The sequence below is a fragment of the Brassica napus genome, chromosome C4 (assembly GCF_020379485.1).
Source record: "Brassica napus cultivar Da-Ae chromosome C4, Da-Ae, whole genome shotgun sequence".
Taxonomy (NCBI): domain Eukaryota; kingdom Viridiplantae; phylum Streptophyta; class Magnoliopsida; order Brassicales; family Brassicaceae; genus Brassica; species Brassica napus.
Genome location: NC_063447.1, coordinates 41,993,644 through 42,013,943, shown reverse-complemented (window position 1 = coordinate 42,013,943; position 20,300 = coordinate 41,993,644). Strand labels below are relative to the sequence as shown.

The 20,300-nt window shown below is 41.6% G+C and overlaps 3 protein-coding genes across 3 annotated transcripts; 1 reads left to right on the top strand and 2 right to left on the bottom strand.

Moving 5' to 3' along the window:
- Nucleotides 1-92: 92 nt before the first annotated feature.
- Nucleotides 93-1,372, bottom strand: LOC106435496 (microsomal glutathione S-transferase 3-like). The gene is made up of 4 exons (XM_013876393.3): nucleotides 1,133-1,372; nucleotides 878-953; nucleotides 622-794; nucleotides 93-304 (listed from the first exon to the last, which is right to left on the bottom strand). Exons 1-4 carry the CDS (start codon nucleotides 1,243-1,245, stop codon nucleotides 229-231), a joined length of 438 nt encoding a protein of 145 aa, XP_013731847.2. The 5' UTR covers nucleotides 1,246-1,372; the 3' UTR covers nucleotides 93-228.
- A 1,364-nt stretch (nucleotides 1,373-2,736) lies between these two features.
- On the bottom strand, nucleotides 2,737-6,123 carry LOC106435498 (helicase sen1). The gene is made up of 5 exons (XM_048754753.1): nucleotides 5,885-6,123; nucleotides 5,249-5,782; nucleotides 3,806-5,092; nucleotides 3,387-3,711; nucleotides 2,737-3,313 (listed from the first exon to the last, which is right to left on the bottom strand). The coding sequence occupies exons 1-5, from the start codon at nucleotides 6,005-6,007 to the stop codon at nucleotides 2,844-2,846; spliced, it is 2,739 nt and encodes a 912-aa protein (XP_048610710.1). The 5' UTR covers nucleotides 6,008-6,123; the 3' UTR covers nucleotides 2,737-2,843.
- Nucleotides 6,124-10,508: 4,385 nt separating this feature from the next.
- LOC125586083 (meiosis-specific protein ASY2-like) lies at nucleotides 10,509-13,423 on the top strand. Its single transcript, XM_048755886.1, has 5 exons — nucleotides 10,509-11,343; nucleotides 11,413-11,547; nucleotides 11,625-11,754; nucleotides 11,847-12,567; nucleotides 12,644-13,423. Exons 1-5 carry the CDS (start codon nucleotides 10,509-10,511, stop codon nucleotides 13,421-13,423), a joined length of 2,601 nt encoding a protein of 866 aa, XP_048611843.1.
- Nucleotides 13,424-20,300: the final 6,877 nt, after the last annotated feature.

Below are 20,300 nucleotides of genomic sequence, written 5' to 3'. Positions count from 1 at the left end.
GTTTTAGGATAAATATACATATGCTAATGTTGTAATCAGTTTGTTAGCACCTTAACGTAAGTGAGCCATTAATCAATATTCTTTTCACCTGATTGACCAGAAAGTTGGCTTTATTACAGCTAAAACAACACTGAGCAGTTTAACTCTGAGAGAGTAATCACAATGTTACAAAACTTGTAGAGAAACCAAAAGAGTCTAGCAATAACCAAAAGCATTTAAACGTTAAGCTCAGGCGCGAAGCAGTGTAATGGCAAACGAGATTGTGCAGACGGCAAGACCTAGCATTGCCAAGAAGCCATATTTCCTGCACAACAGAGGAACCGAGCTAGATTACTAAATTTAATGTTTGCATGAAGACATAATGGTATTGTTCCATGACCAAAAACGTAAAAGCTAAGAGAACCAAAACATTTAAGCAATGAAAGTGAAAATACACTTATTAACTAATCATGCCACAGTGCGAGAATCAACAATGCAAAAAAAAAAAAAAAATCAGTTTAGGTGCCTTTATTATAGTTATGTTTCGACCATAAGGAGTAGTTAGTCTTTCGAGTTGAAAATTAGGAAGCTATAACTTGTTAAAGCATAAAAAAAAAAAGGAAGAGGAAGAAGAACACAAACCCGATGGTGAGGCGCTTCATAGGATCACCAGTGGAATAGCCTTTGAAGTAGAAGAATCTGCTAACGTTGTAGAGCAAGCCAAGGGCTGCACAGATGCAAGGGTGCTTCATCCCACCAAGGATCATGAGTAAGAAGTACATCGGCATCATCTCTAGTGAGTTCTGGTGACCTCTCTGCAATTCAAAAAAAAAAAACACCCAATTACGTCTCACATCTTGAATGAAAAAAACACTGAGGGAAGGAAAGTGTTTGAAACCTGAACACAGTTGAAGAGCTTAGCATCTTTGTTTTCAGACTCGGTTGCGTATAGTGTTGGATACGCAACTTTGTACCTGCAGTTTTATTTATACATCATTTGTCATCCCAATATCGAATCCAGTGAAAAAGTCAACGCGAGATCCAAAATCGAAGATTGAATATAGAGAAAAGCTCAGACGCAATACATAGATAAATCTCAACTAAAACTGAAGGCGGGAAAAGCAAGAAAAGTGGATAAGAATGTTGTGGAAACCTCTTGCGAGCTCCATCGACTTGGAATGCCATCCAGAAATTGAGTACACAGTAGAGGACGACGACGATGACCACATATCCGTACTCTTTCGGAAGAACATCGCCAATCGCCATTGATGCTACCTTCTTTGTTTTTTTCTCAGATCGTCAAAGTTGAACACCGATTGTTTGTGGAAGAAGAAAATAAGTAACGGTGAAAATGATCCAGTTTAATTGAACTTTCTTCTTTCACGTCAAAAACATTTATAAAAAGGTTATTAATTCTTAATTCAGTATGTTTAATTGTTTTATTTAAAAACAACTAGATCCAGCGCGGATATGAATTTTCACTTTTTAATTATTTATTTTATTAAATGATGTATTTGTAATATTCGTTCATATTATATTCATTAAGTAAGTATTTTTTTTCACATCTTAAACTATCTATTTTTTTACGAATGTGTAATATCATATAAAAAATATAAAAAATGAGTATAGAGTTAATTAGATAATTTTAAAAACAGAAAAAAAATTTCGTGTGCGATATCATATAAATAATGATCCGCTCAGTTAACAAAAATCATGATTATTTTATGTGTAATTGTTTTTATTTTGACCATTTCCTTAAAACTATATTAAATTTTACATATTTTAATTAGAATATTTTTAATACCTTTACCTTTTTATTTGAAATGCAACACAATATTTTTTAAACAATTATAACAAAATATTTAAAAATATTTTTAGAATTTGTTTGAAAAATATGAAAATTACATTTTAAATTAAAATTATCCTAAAATATGATAAGTTTTGATGTAAACGAAAACTCAAATGATGTCAAAAATAATGATATTCAATGATAATAACAATTTTAATTGATTATTTTTTAAAAAACACTTTTACAAAAATATTGTTTGAAAGAAAATTCATTTATCTTTCAAATATAAAATGAAAATATTATAATTAAATAATAAAAATATAAATAAAAACCATAAATTTAGCAAATGACAACTGAGTTATATTATGCTAAAATTTTCTTTCTAACAATTTATCAAATTACAAATGAGTTATGAGCAAATAATACCATATAATTTTTAAAAACATAGTCATTCTTAAATATTTTTTGAATAAATAATTATTTTTAAATTTAATCAACTGAAAATAATATCCGTACAATTGTGTGAGTCAAATTCTAATTTTATTGATGCATGTTATATATTAGTGCTGCATATTTTAGGTAACATTTTAATGATGCACGTTTTTAAAAATATTTATTATTAAAATTATGCACATAAAGATAATTCATGAGTTTTTTTTGTTGATTAAATGACATTATGTCCAAATTTATTTAAGGATATTTCATTAAGGTAACTGAAAAAGACAAACAATAAAATAGGAAGTTTAAATTCATTTAAGCATATTTCATTAATGTAACTGAAAAGACAAGTAATAAATTAGACAGTTTTATTCATTTCAGGATATTTCATAAATGCAACTGAAAAAGACAAGCAAAAAAAAAATAGGGAGTTTAATTAATGAAGTAAGAACATTTTCAAATGGGTACGTCTCTTTTAATAATATTCTCTTTTAATAATATAGATTCTAATTCTCTATGTGAAATTTGGAAACCAAAATAGAAAATACCATAATAAAAATCATAAATCCCACACAAAGTTTTCATAGGAAAAAAAAAACACAAAACAGAAAATGAGACAATTTTTTTATAAAAAAAACTACCAACCACCTCTTCCCCTATTCCTCCCAATAGATAGAGTTCCAAAACTCGAAGACACATCTTCCAGCAAAGCCTCATTCATGGCATCTCTCAGATTCTTCTCATCAGCAGCTTCAAAGAAACATCCACGTGACCTTGACTCGCTTATCAGCTTCCCCCATATCGAATCACTTAGTGCCAAAGTCGTCTCGTTCCCAACCACCCACAAACAATGCCTTGCTCTAGTCAGTGCCACGTTTGCTCTCTGACGGTTGCTGAGAAACCCCACTTTGCCGTTACCGTTACTTCTAACGGTTGAGATGATGATGATGTCTTCCTCTCCTCCTTGAAACCCGTCCACAGATCGAACATTCAGAGTCAAAAGCTGACCTGATGGTAAGGAACTGACTCTCTCTTGGATGGCTCTGACTTGTCCCTTGTAAGGTGAAATCACCCCAACATTCACCTTCATCCTTCTTTCACTTGAAACTGTTACAAGTTTAAAAGCATAGTAAGAATAAAACAAACAGATTCATATATTATTAATTACTAATCAAAATACCTTTGAAGAGACTAGATATGATCTCAGCAATCACAGCAACTTCAACCATGTTCTTAGGGCTATGTCCATCACCGAACTCTTCTTTACCGCGACCAACGTTGATAAAAGAGAAGGAACCAAACATGTTTCCTAGAAGAAATCTCTTCTGATATATGATTTCTTGAACAACCTCAGCATCTGTGATCATCCCACCATAAAACTCATTGTTGGGGAAACGGCTAATGGAAGGATGCATCCGGTACTGAACGTTAAGCAAATGCTTGTTGTGACCAAGCAGAACCAACCTCTCAAACAAGCTTCTTCCGAATTTTGCCTTTTCACAAATCTGCCAGAGATTACAATACCATAATGAACACTAGCTAGTTGAAAAAAGAAATATAGTAATTGATGTATGACAAAGAGAGAGGGAGAGAGAGTACCTCGCTTTGAACCATTGCCGGTAACTGAAGCTCATCTCCTATGAGAACAGCGTGACGCAGACCAGAAAGTTGCAATGCAGCAACAGATTCACATTCTTTAAGCTGAGCTGCCTCGTCAACCACAAGAAGGTCTACAGACCCTGTCCTCTCAGCACTCATTTCCGCCGCACCAGACGCTGTGCAGAAGATGATATGCGCGCTCTGCAGGCAAAATGCCCCAATGTTTTTACTTTCCAACAAGTAAGGAATCTCAAAACGTGCTGGAAGTAAACGTAGAGCCTGAAGGCAATCAGCACTGATGAGCCTGTTGAAGTAATCGAATTTGAAACTTCCCTTGTTGAAATCAGATTTAGAAGAATTCTCTTGCAAGAAGTCACGAACACGGTCAAGAGCTTGCTGGGCTGCGATCATATACTTCACTTGCTCAGATGAAATGTACGACTTGGGAAGATGCGTGTACAAATCAACCATATCCGTCTTCAGTTCTTCACTTGAGGCATTAAACTTCTCCCTTACAAACTCACCAAACGTAGGAATGTGTACAGCTTCTTGTTTCTTCTTCTTTTCAGTTTCTTCCTTCATTCTTTCAACTTCTTGCTTCGTCGTCTTCTTTTCAGTTTCTTCCTTCATTCTTTCAACTTCTTGCTTCGTTTTCTTTTCAGTTTCTTCCTTCATTCTTTCAACTTCTTGCTTCTTCTTCTTTTCAGTTTCTTCCTTCATTCGTTCAGCTTCTTTCAACTCATGTACATGTCGCTCGTACTTGGTCTCTGTGTTCTCAAGAAAATTGATCAGCGATTCTAGTCTATGCTTCCATCCAGAAAATGATGGCGGAAACAGGTGACCAAGTTTAACAACGCGCTCATCAAGAAACACATCGAGAAGAGGATGATTCTTTTTTATCCCCATTCTGTCTCGGTTTCCAGATAAAACAACATTCCCCAGCCCGTAAGTTGGATGCTCTGATGAAGAAGTTTCCTTGAACAAGGACAAGAGCCTTGAGGCTACTTCTACAATAGCTGTGTTTGTAGGAGCACACACAACTGTTCTGCACGTAAGCTTGAGAAGGGAAAAGAGAAGAGTTGCGACCGTCTTTGTTTTGCCTGTACCAGGAGGTCCCCATATCAATTTCGCACTCGTTTCGTGACTACAGTTCCTTGACTTGATGCAACCCAAAACTGCGTCTTCTTGGGAACGGTTCAATGTCGCTGAACGGATTACAGGCGAAACACGGGCATAATCAGAACTAGCAACATCAGTTCGATTACAAAGACATTGTTCTGTAGAAGCCTGCAACAAAAGAAATGTCAAAATATATAAATAAATAGAGTTTTAGCAAAAAAAAAAATAATAATTGCAGTTTAAAGAATAAAATATCATGAATACATAGAAATACTAAAAAAAAATTGGAAAGGCAAAAAAAAAGATTAATTTCCGGAGACGTACCAAAGAATTTTCTTGCAACACACTCTGGATTAGAGTCGAACTGGGATCTTCGTTGTGCAAAGCATTCCAAATTCTTATGTTTGTAGTTGTGTTCATGAGAAAAACGCCGAAACGAATCAAGTGGCCGTTTTGTTTGTATGGGAGAATTGGGTATTCATGGAGAGAAGGTATAGCTCTAGCCGAACGGACAAAGACGGTAAGATCACCATCAGAAAAGAACACGTAGGCGAGGTGTAGAGGATTCAAGTCATCAATTCGTCTTGGCCTTTCCTTTGTGAGAGCGATAACATCTCCACATTTTGGCTGGTACGTTGCATTAATAGTACCTGTGTTCTTGAGTGTTATTTCGTAAACACTGTTTGATGAACTTCCACTTCCTTCCTTTATTTCCACAGAATGAATTTCAAAAACAGGAGATCTTGATAAGGATTTGAAGCTGGATGATAACTCAGTTCGCGTTTCCTCGAGTAGATGAGGAACGAAACACCGACGGTACTCTTCAGCGGATCTAAACCTGTCCGGTATTGGCTTTATCTGTTACAAAAAAAACACGCCCATTTTATTGATAATGTATTAGTAAAGTACCAACTACCAAGGATTCAAGCGTTGAAGAGAAGAGTTAACAGATATGAAAACCTGATGCTTGTAGAGATCTCTATTGAGAATATCTTTGATAGACAAAGAAAATAATCTCTCGGCAAGACTGCTTTTCTCCTTCTTTTCCATGTCCCTTCGTCTTTCTATAAGAAGATTGTTCATCAAAGCAACGATGAGAGAGAACCTGATTTTGCTAGAAGACTTAGTGAATAAGAATCAAAAAGAGACGAAAGAGAGAAAATCTTGTGTGAACTCTAATAGCACCAGGGTATCTTTCAACAAAAAAAAGCAATGTATGGCCCCAGTCATGAAATAAGGACTCTTTGTGGGTGTCGCAGGCTCCACCCACACGTGATGGTCCGCGATTTGTGCGTCTTTTAATTTTTTTTTAGTCAGACAAAAAAAATAAAAAATTTAAAAATTTAAAAACCCTTAAGATAATGGTGCTCTTAAAGGGAAGACGAAGGCCAAAGGTCCAAACATAATTTCAATATTTGCCAAAATATATTTGTTAATGGGATTCAATTATCTAGCATGCGAAAAATCTACGTACAAAATTACATTTAACTTTGTTTTGGTTTACGAGAGATTATTTAACTGTAATCTCGATTTACGACTAGGGGCATTTCCTCCGCGCAAGCGTGGAGTTGTGGACATAGTTCTTGTTTCATTTCAATATTTGTTAGGGTTATTGTAGCCGTGAATTTTACGTTTTGGGTTGATCATTGTTTTTCAAGTTTTTTATTGTTATAGAGTTAGAGTTGTGATGATGAACTGTGTATGCACTGTTCACCACTAATGAATGACTAAACTGTGTTATTAATGTGAATGATATAATTTGTGGTGTTGATTGTTTTGTTACTGAGACTTATTGTTGTTGAGGCCATCTCCAACCACTACACTATTTTAGTGTTAAAACTACACCATTTTAGTGTAGTTTTAGCACCAAATTTCTTTTCATCTCCAACCACAACACCAAATATCACGCTAAAAAAATATTCTTTATTATTATATTATTATATAAAAGATTCTCTTAACTATTTAATATTTCAATACTCATTATTCTTATAACATACAAGTAACTATTTTTAATAAGAACTAGATTAACAATTTTAAAACAATAATTATAATTATTGAATAATACTTTAGAAATACATATGAAATTAAAATAACTAAAAACATACAAATGAAAATACATATAAAATTAAAATAACTAAAAACATACAAACGAAAATACATTGCATAAAAAAATACATTACATCCTACTAATTATTGGAATTACCATATTCACCCCACAAATGTTCAATTAGTGCATCTCGAAGTTCAAAATGAGCATCTCGGTCTTTGGTTTTATTGTGCCGAGCTAAGAATTCTTGAAAAGCATCATCAACACTTGTCATCTCAACTTCTGCATTTGGAACTTCACTTTGTTCTTCAATTGTTGCATTGATATCACGTTCATCCTCTATGATCATATTATGCATTATGATACAAGTTGTCATTATATCATGTAATACCTTTTTGTTCCACATGCGTGATGGTCCTGCCACAATTGCAAATCTTGACTGCAATACTCCAAATGTACGTTCAAAAAGGAAAGAAGAGAATAAAATATTATTCGCATATTTGAATTCTATAACTGATCATGCGTCTCGTGCCTACATCGAAAGTAAAAAAAAAAGAGAAATTTTAAGAAAACGAGCTCAAGCAAGTCAATCTGATGAACAAGGAGAAGGTGACCAATACCAATATCATGGATCACAATATCGAACATCACAATATCAAGGAGATCAAGCCGGAGGAGAACCATCTCAAAGAGAACAAGTTCAAGGTGAAAATCAAATGTCACCAAATGATCAAGAAGATTATACCCCGTATTATAACTATCTTGATGGAGCTGATAATAATTTTCCGGGCTATTAGACTATTGTGTTAGCTTATCTGATGTTTTCAATTTTTTTTTTTGCAAATTTATTTTCTTGTATGCACCTTTTATGTCTGTTTGGTGTTTATTTGGATAATTTTATGTATTTAAAATAAATTTTATGTATTTTAAATCTGTTTTATGTATTACACTAATTAATCATTTATATTAACTAAAACTTTAAAAATACATGAAGCTTTATGATAAGTAAATTTAATATCATAATTACATAACAGTGAGTTTTATTTGTAATTTGGTGAAAATAAACATAATCAATTAAACTAGTTAAACAATAAAAGAAATTCAAAAAAAAAAATTATCCCGTCGCTACAGTGTCACACTAAATATAGTGTAACATTGTTGCATAAAACAGCATAACACTATAATGCCGTTGAGTTTGCCGTCACGTTGGAGAAGAAAAGTCAAAATTTTACACTATAATAGCGTTTTCACGTCTCCCTTGGAGATGTTCTGAGAGTACCTTTTGTTTCTGGATATTTTTTTCTTCGGTTTAGTTGTGTAAGTTGTGTGTATTAAGTAATAATTTTTTTTATTCTTATTATGTTGGTTATATGTTTTTTTTTATTTTTAAATTTGTTGCTTTTACCGGACTTTTAAAACAAATATATGAAGACTTGTAAAAATAACTATAAAATAAGTGACAATTCGTATTTGGGCATTAATGAGTTTTAAATGAATATATGTATTTCTCATAAGAAGATAATAGCATTGGCACGTTGACATTGAGCATGTAAGCTATTTTCATAAGACAAGAGGAGTGAGCAGGTGGAGATGTTGTTGCCGCCTTTGTGTTTGTTGGGATTGTCTCTTGTATCTCCTGGTGTGGCTGTGTTTGTTTCTCTTTTATTTGATCGGTAATATGTAAACAAAAATCATTGTTAGTTGTATTTATCATAGTTTGTAACTTACTCTGCTTTTTTGTTTAGGTAATTTCACTGATCTTGGTTGTCGTCTTCGTCTTCTTCGTAAGGATCTGCGAAAGTAAGTTTGTAAATTGTTAAATAGCTAGCTGTGTAGTTTGTAGTTGTTTAGCTGGCTCAATGTATGTATCGTTGAGTTTTAGTTGAGTTGATTGGTTTGGTATATTTGTTTTGAAGTTTATTTGTAAGATTAGACAAAAAGAGAGGTGATCATTAATGATTCGTCTTTTTTGGGATTCTAGTTTTTGGTGTTTTGATTGTTTGGGTTATTGTGGTTTCTTTTAAGCTGTAAAATAAAGATTTGTGTAAAATTAGATTGATATGTAAGGGAGATAAATAGTCGACCACAAATCTTGGGTAGGAACTATTTTTGATTATTGATGTTAGCACAATATAGACAATAATATAAAGGGACTTATGTTTTGATTGTTTTTACGGATCAATGAGGAGACGGATAACTACTCGAGTTGTTTCTTTGGTGAGGTCAGAGCCCTGGACAAAACGGATTTGTCCAACCACATCTGCGAGTTTAAATATCAGTTATGATATCGAAACATAATATAAACCCATATGCAATATGATAATATACCTGGGAGTTCTAGGTTTGTGTTCGCAATCACTTAAAGATTGTCGAACAGTCTAATCTTGACTGGAGATTGATCTCAGGAGCACCCGTGATGACTTCATCAATAATTGGTTAGTGAGATGAAACGAATGAGGAATAGATGATCAGTTATCCTTTTTGTCGCTTCCTTTTCCCTTCTTATAGGACTCCTGCCCCTGATGCCCTAATTTCGTGCCCCTTTGGGCCTTGATGCGAGAGGCCGAGTATACGGGCCTGAACAAGTCTCCCTCCAAGCCGGGCACTTTTAGCCGACTTACTCGACCGGCTAAAAGTACTCTAAGGTCAAGCCGACAAGTTTAGCCACCGAGCCGACCAAATCGATCCGACTTGCTGGATTAGGGCCTGTTATTCGATGGGCCTTGTGGAGGGATGTAATCCATCTACTACAATAAGTCCCCCCACCCCAGTTCACTTGTGAGCGACATGGCGGTCTCAGTGAATTTGTGGGTCAGGTTTATTCGGATAACAGGCTCTAATGCAAAGGATAGCCCTTCCCGTTTAGTCGTCGGTATGTGCTTTTAGTCGCATGACATCCTGTGAGCGTCTCTAGTCGCTTCGAGTAATGTTGAGTCGTTGATGCGTGCTTTCGCTTCTCAATCTTTACGATGAGATGCAGTTTACTCGGGCGATACATCATTTTGGATAAAGCGACGGGGATCGGTTTTGTTGGTTAGCCGGGGATCGGTTTAAATCAAGACCAGGAATTGATTCCGGCCAGACAACCTAATTGAAAATCGGTTCGAGCGAGAAACCGAACCGTCGCGAGTAGGTTTCTGGGCATTTAGGCGGCCTTTTGAGGCCCATTTAGGCCTGTGTAGATCTAATGATTGTGCTCAGAGAACGTGCCTTCGTTTTTGCTATAAATAGACCTCTTTCCTTTGCTTTCGTCATTCTTCTCTGCAGATTCAGGTATCCCGTTTTCTCTCCCTTCTCTCTACTTTTTCTTTCTCTCTCTAGATAGGTTTTTCTTCGTATAGACTCGTTGGTATCGTTCGGCGGTTGTAGTCGTCCCCTGAAATAAGGAATATGCCTCCGAGAAGTCGATTGTCGCGATAAGAGAAAGGGAAGGACATCGCAGATTCTCCGAGTCCGACCAAAGATGTGTCAGCGCCTGGCAGTCCTCTGGACGATTTCGACTCGATTCATCGCGATGCTCTTCGGGACACAGAAAACATGACTCTATCTCAGCGTCTTTTGGTCGATGATGCTCATAGGGTGACTCGTGATGAAGATGCTGATCGTGTTGAAGTCGGGAGCAGTGATGTGAGCGGAAGCGAGGATAGAGGGAGAGATCAAGGCGATACCGCGACTGGCTCCGAACGTGGCGACACTGATGAGTCTGATCGGTCTCCGACTCCTTCGAGACAGGTCCGCGAGAGAGTTTGTTTCGACCAGATAGACTGTCGCCCAACTGTTTACCATCCTGGTGGGATCTTCGAAGAGCTTGCTCCGCTGCCACCCGGAATGCTACGGGACCCGCGGGCTCAGTCGTGGGGGAACGTGTTTGGATCTTCTGCTTCTCATCATACCGTGAGGGATCTGTTAAGGGCGAGCGGTGGTGCCGGCGTTACTTACATCATCCCGTCTGCCAAGCAGTGTCCCTGGTCGCCTCCGGTCGGTTACCAATGTGTGTATGAGTCCTATTTTGGGGATCATACGAAGCTATGGTTCCTGATTCCCCGGTTAGTGATGTCCTACGCATTCCGCCGAGACTTCGCCATCTCTCAACTTTTGAACGGGTCGCTGCGAATAGCCATCATGCTAATGGTAATGGCAGCTGAGATGGACATCTCGATGAGCGTGAGGGTCTTCGAGGGGTTGACTTTCACGAAGGCGGAGCCGAACGGAATCTTCTCGGTGAAAATGTGTTCGAACTACAATGTCTTGACCGGTCATCCAAATAAGACGCATGATTGGCAACGCGCGTATTTCTTCGTGGAGTCTGCTGAACATGCTTTCGAAGAGCCGTCGGGGGACGACTACCGCGTTCTGTGGAACCGGCAACTCGGTAGAGACTCGCCTGTTGGAGTTTTGTTTTAGTCGTTAGTTTTAACTTTTCTTATCCTTGTATTTGCAGTTCGTCATCCGAATACGATCGCCTATCCCGAGAAGTTTTTCGAAAGTGCTCAAGCGATCGCGGCGCATAGTCATCTTCGTTGGCCGGATCTTAGTCGGGAGTGGATACGTCGCCAGCAAGCTAGGATCGCTAGAGGTAAGCCTGCTGATTTTTTTTAGGGCCTACTCGAGTTTCTTTTTGTGATTTTTCACGTTGATTCTCCCCTTTTGCAGTTGATTGGGGGTCAAGGCTTCCTTGCGTTCTCGGTCCCCGTAAATCGCGCCTCCCTTTGTTTACTCGCAAACAACAGAAACTTCTCGACAAAGCCAGAGAAATGGACGGGGTTCCGGATCTAAGCGCTCTGTTAAAAGGAAAGCTGCAATTGCTCACGAAGAAGTCGACTTCAGTCGATCCTCAGGGACCGTCTAACTCTGGAGTTGACGTCACTTCTGAAGGTGGTGGAACCTCCCCAGAAGGGGCCTCCAGAGAAGGAGCCTCCAGAGAGGAGGGCCCTATTGCAACCGATCAGGGGGGACGGCAGAGACTTCTGCTTCTAGTCCCAAGAAGAAGAAAAAGACCAAAAGGACTAAGGTGAGAGCGACTGACGAGGTTCCTCCCAAAGAGTCTGCTCCCCTTGATGCGACTTCCGAAGGTTCGAAGTCCAAAAAGAAGATGGATGGGAGAAAAAGGTCTCGTGGCGGGGCAGAAGGGCAAGAGGCCGTTTTAGTCAGGGCGACATCAGATGGTCACCCGAGGAAGAGGACTAAGAGGTCTGTTGAGGCAGAGCCCCGTCCTTCTACCTCCGACGCGAATGCTGCTGACGTGGCCATAGTTGACACTGTTGGGGAGGCCAGTGGTACTCCTGGAAAACTGTCAGAGGAAAGGAGGAAAACCTGCTCGCGAGAAGGAGGTTCTGGTGGTGAGCTCGCGAGGTCTACTCCAGACTCTTCTGCGAGAAAAAGGTCTGGATCTGAAAGTTCCGTAGCGAAGAGAAAGAGGATTGAATTCCCTGATCACGTCGAGTTCTCTTACAACGAGACGACTCCCCTGATCCTTAATCCCCTTAGGTGCGCGGAGCTGACGCGTCATATTCGTGGTGGGACGAAGGAGATGCCGCAACTGGAAGACCTTTACTTCAGGAATGAATACATCGATGTTGCTTCCTCGAGAGCGCGGGTATCTGCGCTACCTTTCACCTTTCATCTCCTTCTTTGATTTATTGGGTGATGGGTCCGTGTTTGTTGTTTTACAGAGTGACGGAAGCATGAACTTCCTTGTCGAGAAATACGACAGCGCCCTGAAGCAGACGATGATCCAGTTGGGATCTTCGGAGAAGCTCGCTCAAGCAAGATTGAAGGCCATTGAGAGGGTAAGGGCCGAGCATAAGAAGGCTAACGAGAAGGCTGCGAAGGAGAAAGAAGTTCTTCGGGTGAGGTTCGAAGAGCTGGAGGGTAAGCTCAAATCCGCCTGCACAGCCAAGAAAGAGTTTGCCCGAGAGAACACTCGCCTGGAGCAAGCGACTGCGATCCTTGAAAAGGAGAAGACTGAGGTGCTTGAGGAAAGGAACGCTGCGGTTGAGAAATTGATCAGGGAGAGGCAACGCTTGAGAGACTTCCGGGGACTCGAGGTTACTCGTGAGAGGGAAAGGGTCAAAGCTGCTATGACCGAGAAGGCAAACCGCTGCTTTGGTCACGTGCGCGACCATTTAACTCGCTTGGATGCCTTTGGGAAAGCGAAGAATCTGTACGGTCAAGCTTCGGGGACGAGGAAGTGCCTCGAGATGATAAAGGCAAGTGGGACGGAGATTCCACAAGAAATGATCGACGTTTTTGCCGAGCAGGAGAAACTCTACGAGGCGGAGGCTACGAGATTCTGTGTAGGTCTGCTGTCTGATATCGACCTCACTCTTTCTCTGCTGGTTCTCCCTTCTCGTTTCGTCGAGGACAGGTATAGAGCGTCGTTTGATCCTTATGGATCGAACGTAGATTTGTTCGGACCAGGGACGGTTTCTCAGCTCATCACCTCGCTATAAATTACTGAGGAGCCATCGGAGGAGCCATTGGTCGATGTCACGTCGGTCCCGGCTGAGCATGTCGGGGTCCCGGAGGGAGGTGACCCTGGTAAACGGCCAGAGAACGAGAACCTAGAGGAGGTCCCCGGGAAGGACAAACCTGAGATAGGAAACACTCCGATTCGAGAGGAAGAGACCGGGAACGTGGGCATCGAGGAACCGGTCCTTGTCTCGGATTCTTCTTCTGAAGGACGAGAAGGCAAAGAGGAGGAAGACAATAGAGTCGAGGAGACGTCGTCGTTGCAGCCCGTCGATGAAGAGAGATGTTCCTCCGCCTCCTGCTGTGGACTCTCTTGTCTCTACTTCGGTGGAAGACCCGACTGTTGCTGCTACCGAAGACCCAGTTGGTCCTTCTTCTCTTGGGACGCCAGAGGAGGTCGGTCAAGATACTGCACCTTGAAGCTTTATCTGTGTCTTCTCTTTTCTTTTTGTGTTTGTGGTCTTGATAGTCCCTATTGTTGTATTACTAGGCGTACTCTTATTTTATCGGCAAGTCGTTGTTTTCAAGCAGACTTTTAGATTTGCGGGTTGTTGTGTTTCCAATCTGTACTTGCAATTTTTCTAAGTGAATTTCAGTTATCTTTAGAGTCTCGCGATATGTTCGCCTAGAGACAATAAATCCTTGACCTTTAGCTTTTGCAAATAGATAACGACACAACCCGCTAAGAGACTTTGCTCAGTTCTTGTGGTGTTTCGATTGAGATAACGTCTAGACGCGTTTTCTACTTTGAAAACAAAAGACTGAGTCTAAGAGTAGAAGGTTCCTTTTACGCGTATTCTCAAAGACTATCGAGTAAATGGGTAGCTAATCCGTTACGCGTTTAGTCGAGAAAATGTCAAAGATTCACTCCGTTTGGTCGGTCAGTGCTTTTTGGGCGCAGGTGACTCGCGGCCGTTTGGCCCTTAGGCTAAGTGTCTGATCAGAACATATCTAAGAGATGGAACTAGAGTGTCTGCGTACCTCCTGCTGGAGGTATGGGAGCCGTTGGGTTCGACAATCGGTATTTACTCGATCGGAGTCGGAACAAGGAACAAGATTTTGACTTTGGTTTTGTTACAGCTGGACCGGTTAAGGCTGCCTACGTACCTCAGTTGAGGATCAAGCCATTCGTAGTTCGTTTTTCCCGAGTGAAAGTGGCCGTTGGAAGCGCAATTACTCGGTCGACTAGAAGTGACCGCGGAGGTGCATCTACTCGGTTTTTTTTTTTTTTTTTTAAGGGTAGAAGCGTCTTAGATGCATTGAGTTCCATGCTCTGGGCACTTCTTCTCCGCTTGATGTTTGAAGTCGGTAGACTCCAGGTTTCACCACTTTGATGATTTTGTAAGGTCCTTCCCACCTAGCGCCGAGCTTGCCGGCGTTCAGCTCTTAGTGTTCTCGAACACTTTGCGCATGACGAATTCGCCGAGTTCAAGGGGTCTGGCTCGGACCTTTTTGTTGTAGTAACTCTCTATCTGATGTTGATAGTTTTGGATTCGCAGCAAAGCCTGGTCCCGTCGTTCTTCAATTTCATCGAGGGCATCAAGCAGCATCTCCTTGTTGAGTTCGACATACTGGGGCATTTTCGAGCGTCGGAGGCTTGAAACGTTAACTTTTGCGGGAGACATAGCCTCAACACCGTATGCAAGAGAGAAAGGTGTCGATTTGGTCGACCCTCGTGGTGTTGTGCGGTGGCTCCATAGAACTCCGTCGAGTTCGTCGGCCCAATGACCCTTTTTTAGGTCTAATCATTTTTTAATGCCGTCGATGATGAGCATGTTGGAGGACTCCGCTTGGACGTTTCCCTGTGGGTAACGAGGGGTTGAGGGGCTCAAACGAATGTTCCATCTGCTACAAAACTCCTTGAAGTTGCCCGACATGAACTGTGATCCATTATCGGTAACGATTTCATACGGTAGACCGTGGCGGCAGATGATGTTTTTCCAGACGAACCCGCGGACTTCTTTGTCGGTGACTTGAGCGTAGGCTTCAGCTTCGATCCATTTGGTGAAGTAATCAATGAGGACGAGAATGAAACGCCGCTGGCGGGAGCATGGAAGAGGTCCTATGATATCCATTGCCCATCGCTTGAATGGGTACGGTGCGACTGTCGTTCGTAACATTTCAGTTGGACAATGAATGCCTGGTGCATGCCGTTGGCACTTGTCGCAGCTTCTGGCGTAGGACTCACAATATGCGTTCATCGTCGGCCAGAAGAAGCCTAGGCTTCTCACTTTGATTGCTAATGCTCGTCCGCCCGAATGGTTTCCTCCAGCGCCTTTGTGTGTTTCGGCCATAACCTTGACCGTTTCTTCACCATGGATACATTTGAGTAGTACTTTACTCGCAGTCCATCGATGGAGTTTGTTGTCTAGGACGATATAATGGGCACTGCGCGTTTTTAGTCGGCGGGCTGCCCATTTCTCGGTTGGAAGTTCCCCCTTTGAGAGATAGTCGATGAACTCAGTTCACCAGTCGGGACGGAACTCATCCGTAACGAGGGTGTCGGTTTCGGTGACTGGGGCTATGATGGCGGTTTGGTCCATCGAGATATCGATGCTCGACTTCTCAATGCGGTGTATTGGAATAGTTCGTTTAACTTGGTCATGAAGCTTGCTTCCAAGGGCTGCAAGGGCGTCCGCGCAGACATTTTCTCCTCTGGGAACTTTGACGAGTTCGAAGAATTCGAACTCTGCGGCTAATCCCTGTACTATCTTGAGGTAGGCATCCATCTGATCGTTGCGGGCGTCGTAATCGCCGCTAAACTGACTGGCGACTAACTGCGAGTCACAGTAGGCGCTTAAACGTTTGGCCTTGACAGCTTTTGCTAAACGGAGTCCAGCGATCAAAGATTCGTATTCAGCTTTGTTGTTCGAGGCTGGAAAGCCAAAGCTAAAAGACTGCCTGATCAGTTCGCCGGTCGGGGATTGCAGTTGAACTCCAGCACCTGCGCCCCTGTTAGTCGAAGATCCGTCGACATGCAGTGTTCAGTTTGGGTTTGGGAGCGTGAGATCTTGCTCTAACTCTGTGGCCAATTCGATTAAGAAGTCTGCGAGGACCTGAGATTTCGCTGCAGTTATGTTTTTGTAAGTGATATCAAGCTCACCGAGTTCGATAGCCCACTTCGTTAGTCTTCCGGACCTGTTTGTATTTTGAAGTATCGTTCGGAGGGGCTGGTCGGTTAATACTTCAACCGAATGTGACTGAAAGTAGGGGCAAAGTTTTCTCGCCGCTTCGACGACTGCCAGTGCCATCTTCTCCAGAGTTGGGTATCGCGTTTCTGGTCCGGTCATGCGCCTACTCGTGTAGAAGATTGGCTTTTGCTCACCGCGATCCTCTTTTATTAGAACGCTACTGACTGCTGCTTGTGATACTGCGACGTAAAGAGATAGAACGTCGCCGACGTCTGGCTTGGCGAGAACGGTTGGAGTTGTCAGATAATGCTTGAGTTGGATAAATGCGTCCTCGCATTTCTCATCTCAGATAAACCTTTTGTTACCTCGGAGGAGGTCGTAGAATGGTAAGCATTTTTCGGTGGATCTGGAGATGAACCGGTTGAGTGCAGCTATCCTACCCGTAAGCCGTTGCACTTCTCTACTGTTTTTTGGGCTCGGAAGGTTCAGGACCACGGAGATCTGCTTCGGGTTGGCTTCGATTCCCCGCTGCGTGACTATGTATCCAAGGAACTCGCCTGAGGAAACCCCAAATGTGCACTTTGCTGGGTTCAGTTTCATGCCGTATTTGTTGAGAGTTTCGAAGCAATCTCTCAAGTGACAGAGGTGATCAGCAGCGTGTAGCGACTTGACAAGCATATCGTTGATGTATACTTCCATGGTGACGCCCAGCTTGTCAACGAACATTTTGTTCACAAGCCGTTGGTAGGTTGCTCCCGCGTTCTTCAAACCGAATGGCATGACCTTATAGCAGTAGGTTCTTCTATCCGTGATAAATGCTGTTTTTTCGCGATCGTCGGGGTGCATCATGATTTGGTTGTACCCAGAGAAAGCGTCCATGAAGGTGAGCATATCGTTTCCAGCTGTGGACTCGACTAAACGGTCGATGTTGGGAAGAGGATAGATGTCCTTTGGGCAGGCTTTATTCAAGTCTGTGAAGTCGACGCAGACGCGCCACTTCCCGTTCTTCTTTTCGACGACTACTGGATTTGCTAACCACTCAGGGTAGCGCACTTCAGCAATTGAACCAGCGCCGAGCAACCGGTCGACCTCTTCGTTTACAGCCTTTGACCTATCTGGACCGAGCTTGTGTCGCTTCTGTCGGATGGGCTTGACTGTCGGATCGACGTTTAGTTCATGAGTTGTTATGGCCGGATCAATTCCTTTCATGTCTGACATGGACCACGCGAATGTGGACACATTTGCCTTGAGAAAGTCGAGAACTGACCGCTGCATTTCTTCAGACAGATACGCACCAACCCTTGCTGTCCAGCTTGGATCTGTATCGTCAATAGGTAACTTGAGAATTTCACCTTCCTGGGAGTAGACTTTATAGGTTGGAGGAGTGACAGAGTTAACCGATAAAGACGATCGTTGGAGTTTAACTGTGGCGACTAGGAGTTCCCTAGCGGCCTTTTAATCTCCTCGCAGAGTTTTGATTTTTCCGTCCGTACCGGGCAACTTGACGCACTGGTGATAAGTAGATGGAATGGCCTGTATTGAGTGTATCCAGGGGGTTCCAAGTATGGTGTGGTAAGGAGCCTTCGTGCTTACGACGGCAAACTTGACAGTCCGAGTGACTCCACATGCGCGTACCGGAAGGCAGATTGTTCCCAGTATTGTTTCGGAGGATCCGTTGAAGCCGGTTAATGTTCTGGAGGATGGTTTGATGTCGTCGAGATCGATTCCCATCTTCTGCAGGGTTCCTCGGAAAATGAGGTCGACGGAACTTCCTGTATCGATGAGGACCTTGGTGACGTCGTACTCCCCAATTCCAAGAACTACAAGAAGAGGATCATTGTAGGGTACGTGAATCCCCTCAGCGTCATCCGGTGAAAAGGTTATCGGAGGGTAATTTCACGGCGTAGTCGGCCATCTCTGCGAAGTCGCGACCTGCCGACGGTAATCCATGACGAAGCGAACAGAGTTGCCGCAAGGAGGAGAACAGCCCATGATGACATTTAGTTGACGTCGCGTTTGGACCTGCTTGGAGTCTAAGAAGGCGCGTAAAACGGTTGGTACGCTGTTATCGTTTTTTGATGATGGAGTGTCGTTGCTTGACATCTTAGTTTGCTCCAAACGCCTCCGGAGGTCAGTGGGTGATAATAGGATTTTCTGCCTATTGCAAATGTTGTAGTGTAGGGGGGGGTGAATGTCGAACCAGTCCTAGTGATGTGAATCAGTGAGAATACAAGTCATTTCTTAAGCTAAGCAGATTCAATAGTTGTGAGTGTGTGACAAGTAACAATAGCAAACAGAGCAATACAACAAGGTTTTAATCAATTTAGACAAGTGAATCCATGGGCCTAAGGGAATTGACTTCAAGTAACTAAGATCCAATCTAGGTGACAAGCTTTCAATCAAAGTAATCTCTTAAGTCTAAACACAATTTTAGACAAGTCCTATGTCTAGGTAAATGTCCATTTGCTTAGAAATCATTAAACATCAAATGTCTTTGGCTTAATTCAATCAAGCAATCTTTAAGTTCAAGTTTAATAACTATCTAGCAATTTTAACATCAAGTGTCCTTGGCTAATCTCACTAGAGCTTAGTTGAGTTGATTCAAACACTTCATCTAATCATGTCTGATGAGAAGTGTTTAGAAATCAGGTTTAGAGTGATCAAGACTAAACAAGCATTAAAAATACTCAACAAGCAAGTTCATACAAGGATCTAATACAATAACACCATAGATCTTCACTAAGTTACTCTAATCTCCCTAACCCATGAATTCTTAAGGAAACTACTCACTAATCTTCATGAAAACACTTAATCTCATAATAGATTGAAGCATATTCAAGTAGATACAACAGAGAATAAAGATAAACAAGGATTAAATAAGCAAAACGAAATTAAAACTCAAGAACAGATGATGAACAATTGAAGAACAGCTCAAGAACACTAAGAACAATGATATTTCAAAGAGAGAGAGTTTTGACAAGTTAAATTATTACAAAGTTGGATAATGATGTTTCTTGCCCACTCTTATGATAAAAAGAAAGCAGATATTATACATAAAAGTAAGAAAAATCGTGCAAAGGTAAGGTGGGTGGAAGAAAGTGGGAAGTTGGTTAATCCCATCAACTTTCCAGTGGTCCCCGGCAAGGGTTGATACACCTGTAGTAAATCGATTATAACTTATCCAATACAGCTCCAAATGACTTGAAACCACTTCCATTGGAAAGCTAACTCAATTTCCAGTGTCTCCACCAATTTTGAGCTTCAGAAAAGATCTTTAAGGCTTTCATCCGTGTTCATCTTTCACTCTCCGGATTCGGGAGCGACCTCGCTGTGTCGCTGCGAGAGGTCGCTCCGGATTCGTTGTCTCCGGGTGATCAATACGCGAGCGACTCTTCCCTGTCGCTCTAGTGAGGTCGCTCCAGACTGGTGATCAGAGCGACTTGGTGGTGTCGCTCCGGACTGGTCGCTCCAGACTGGTGATCAGAGCGACTTGGTGGTGTCGCTCCGGACTGGTCGCTCCCATCCCTTGCTCGCCCAATGACCACTCTAAACACTCCTTTTTGAGCTCCAAATGCCTCCAAGTACTCCATGTGGTACTCCAATACCTGATAAGGACTCATGTATGCAAAATGCAACCTAAACATGGCTAAATCCTAATCTATATGATCAAAATGCACATGGATGAATGGATAAAACAATAGAAATATGCAAGATATCAACTCCCCCA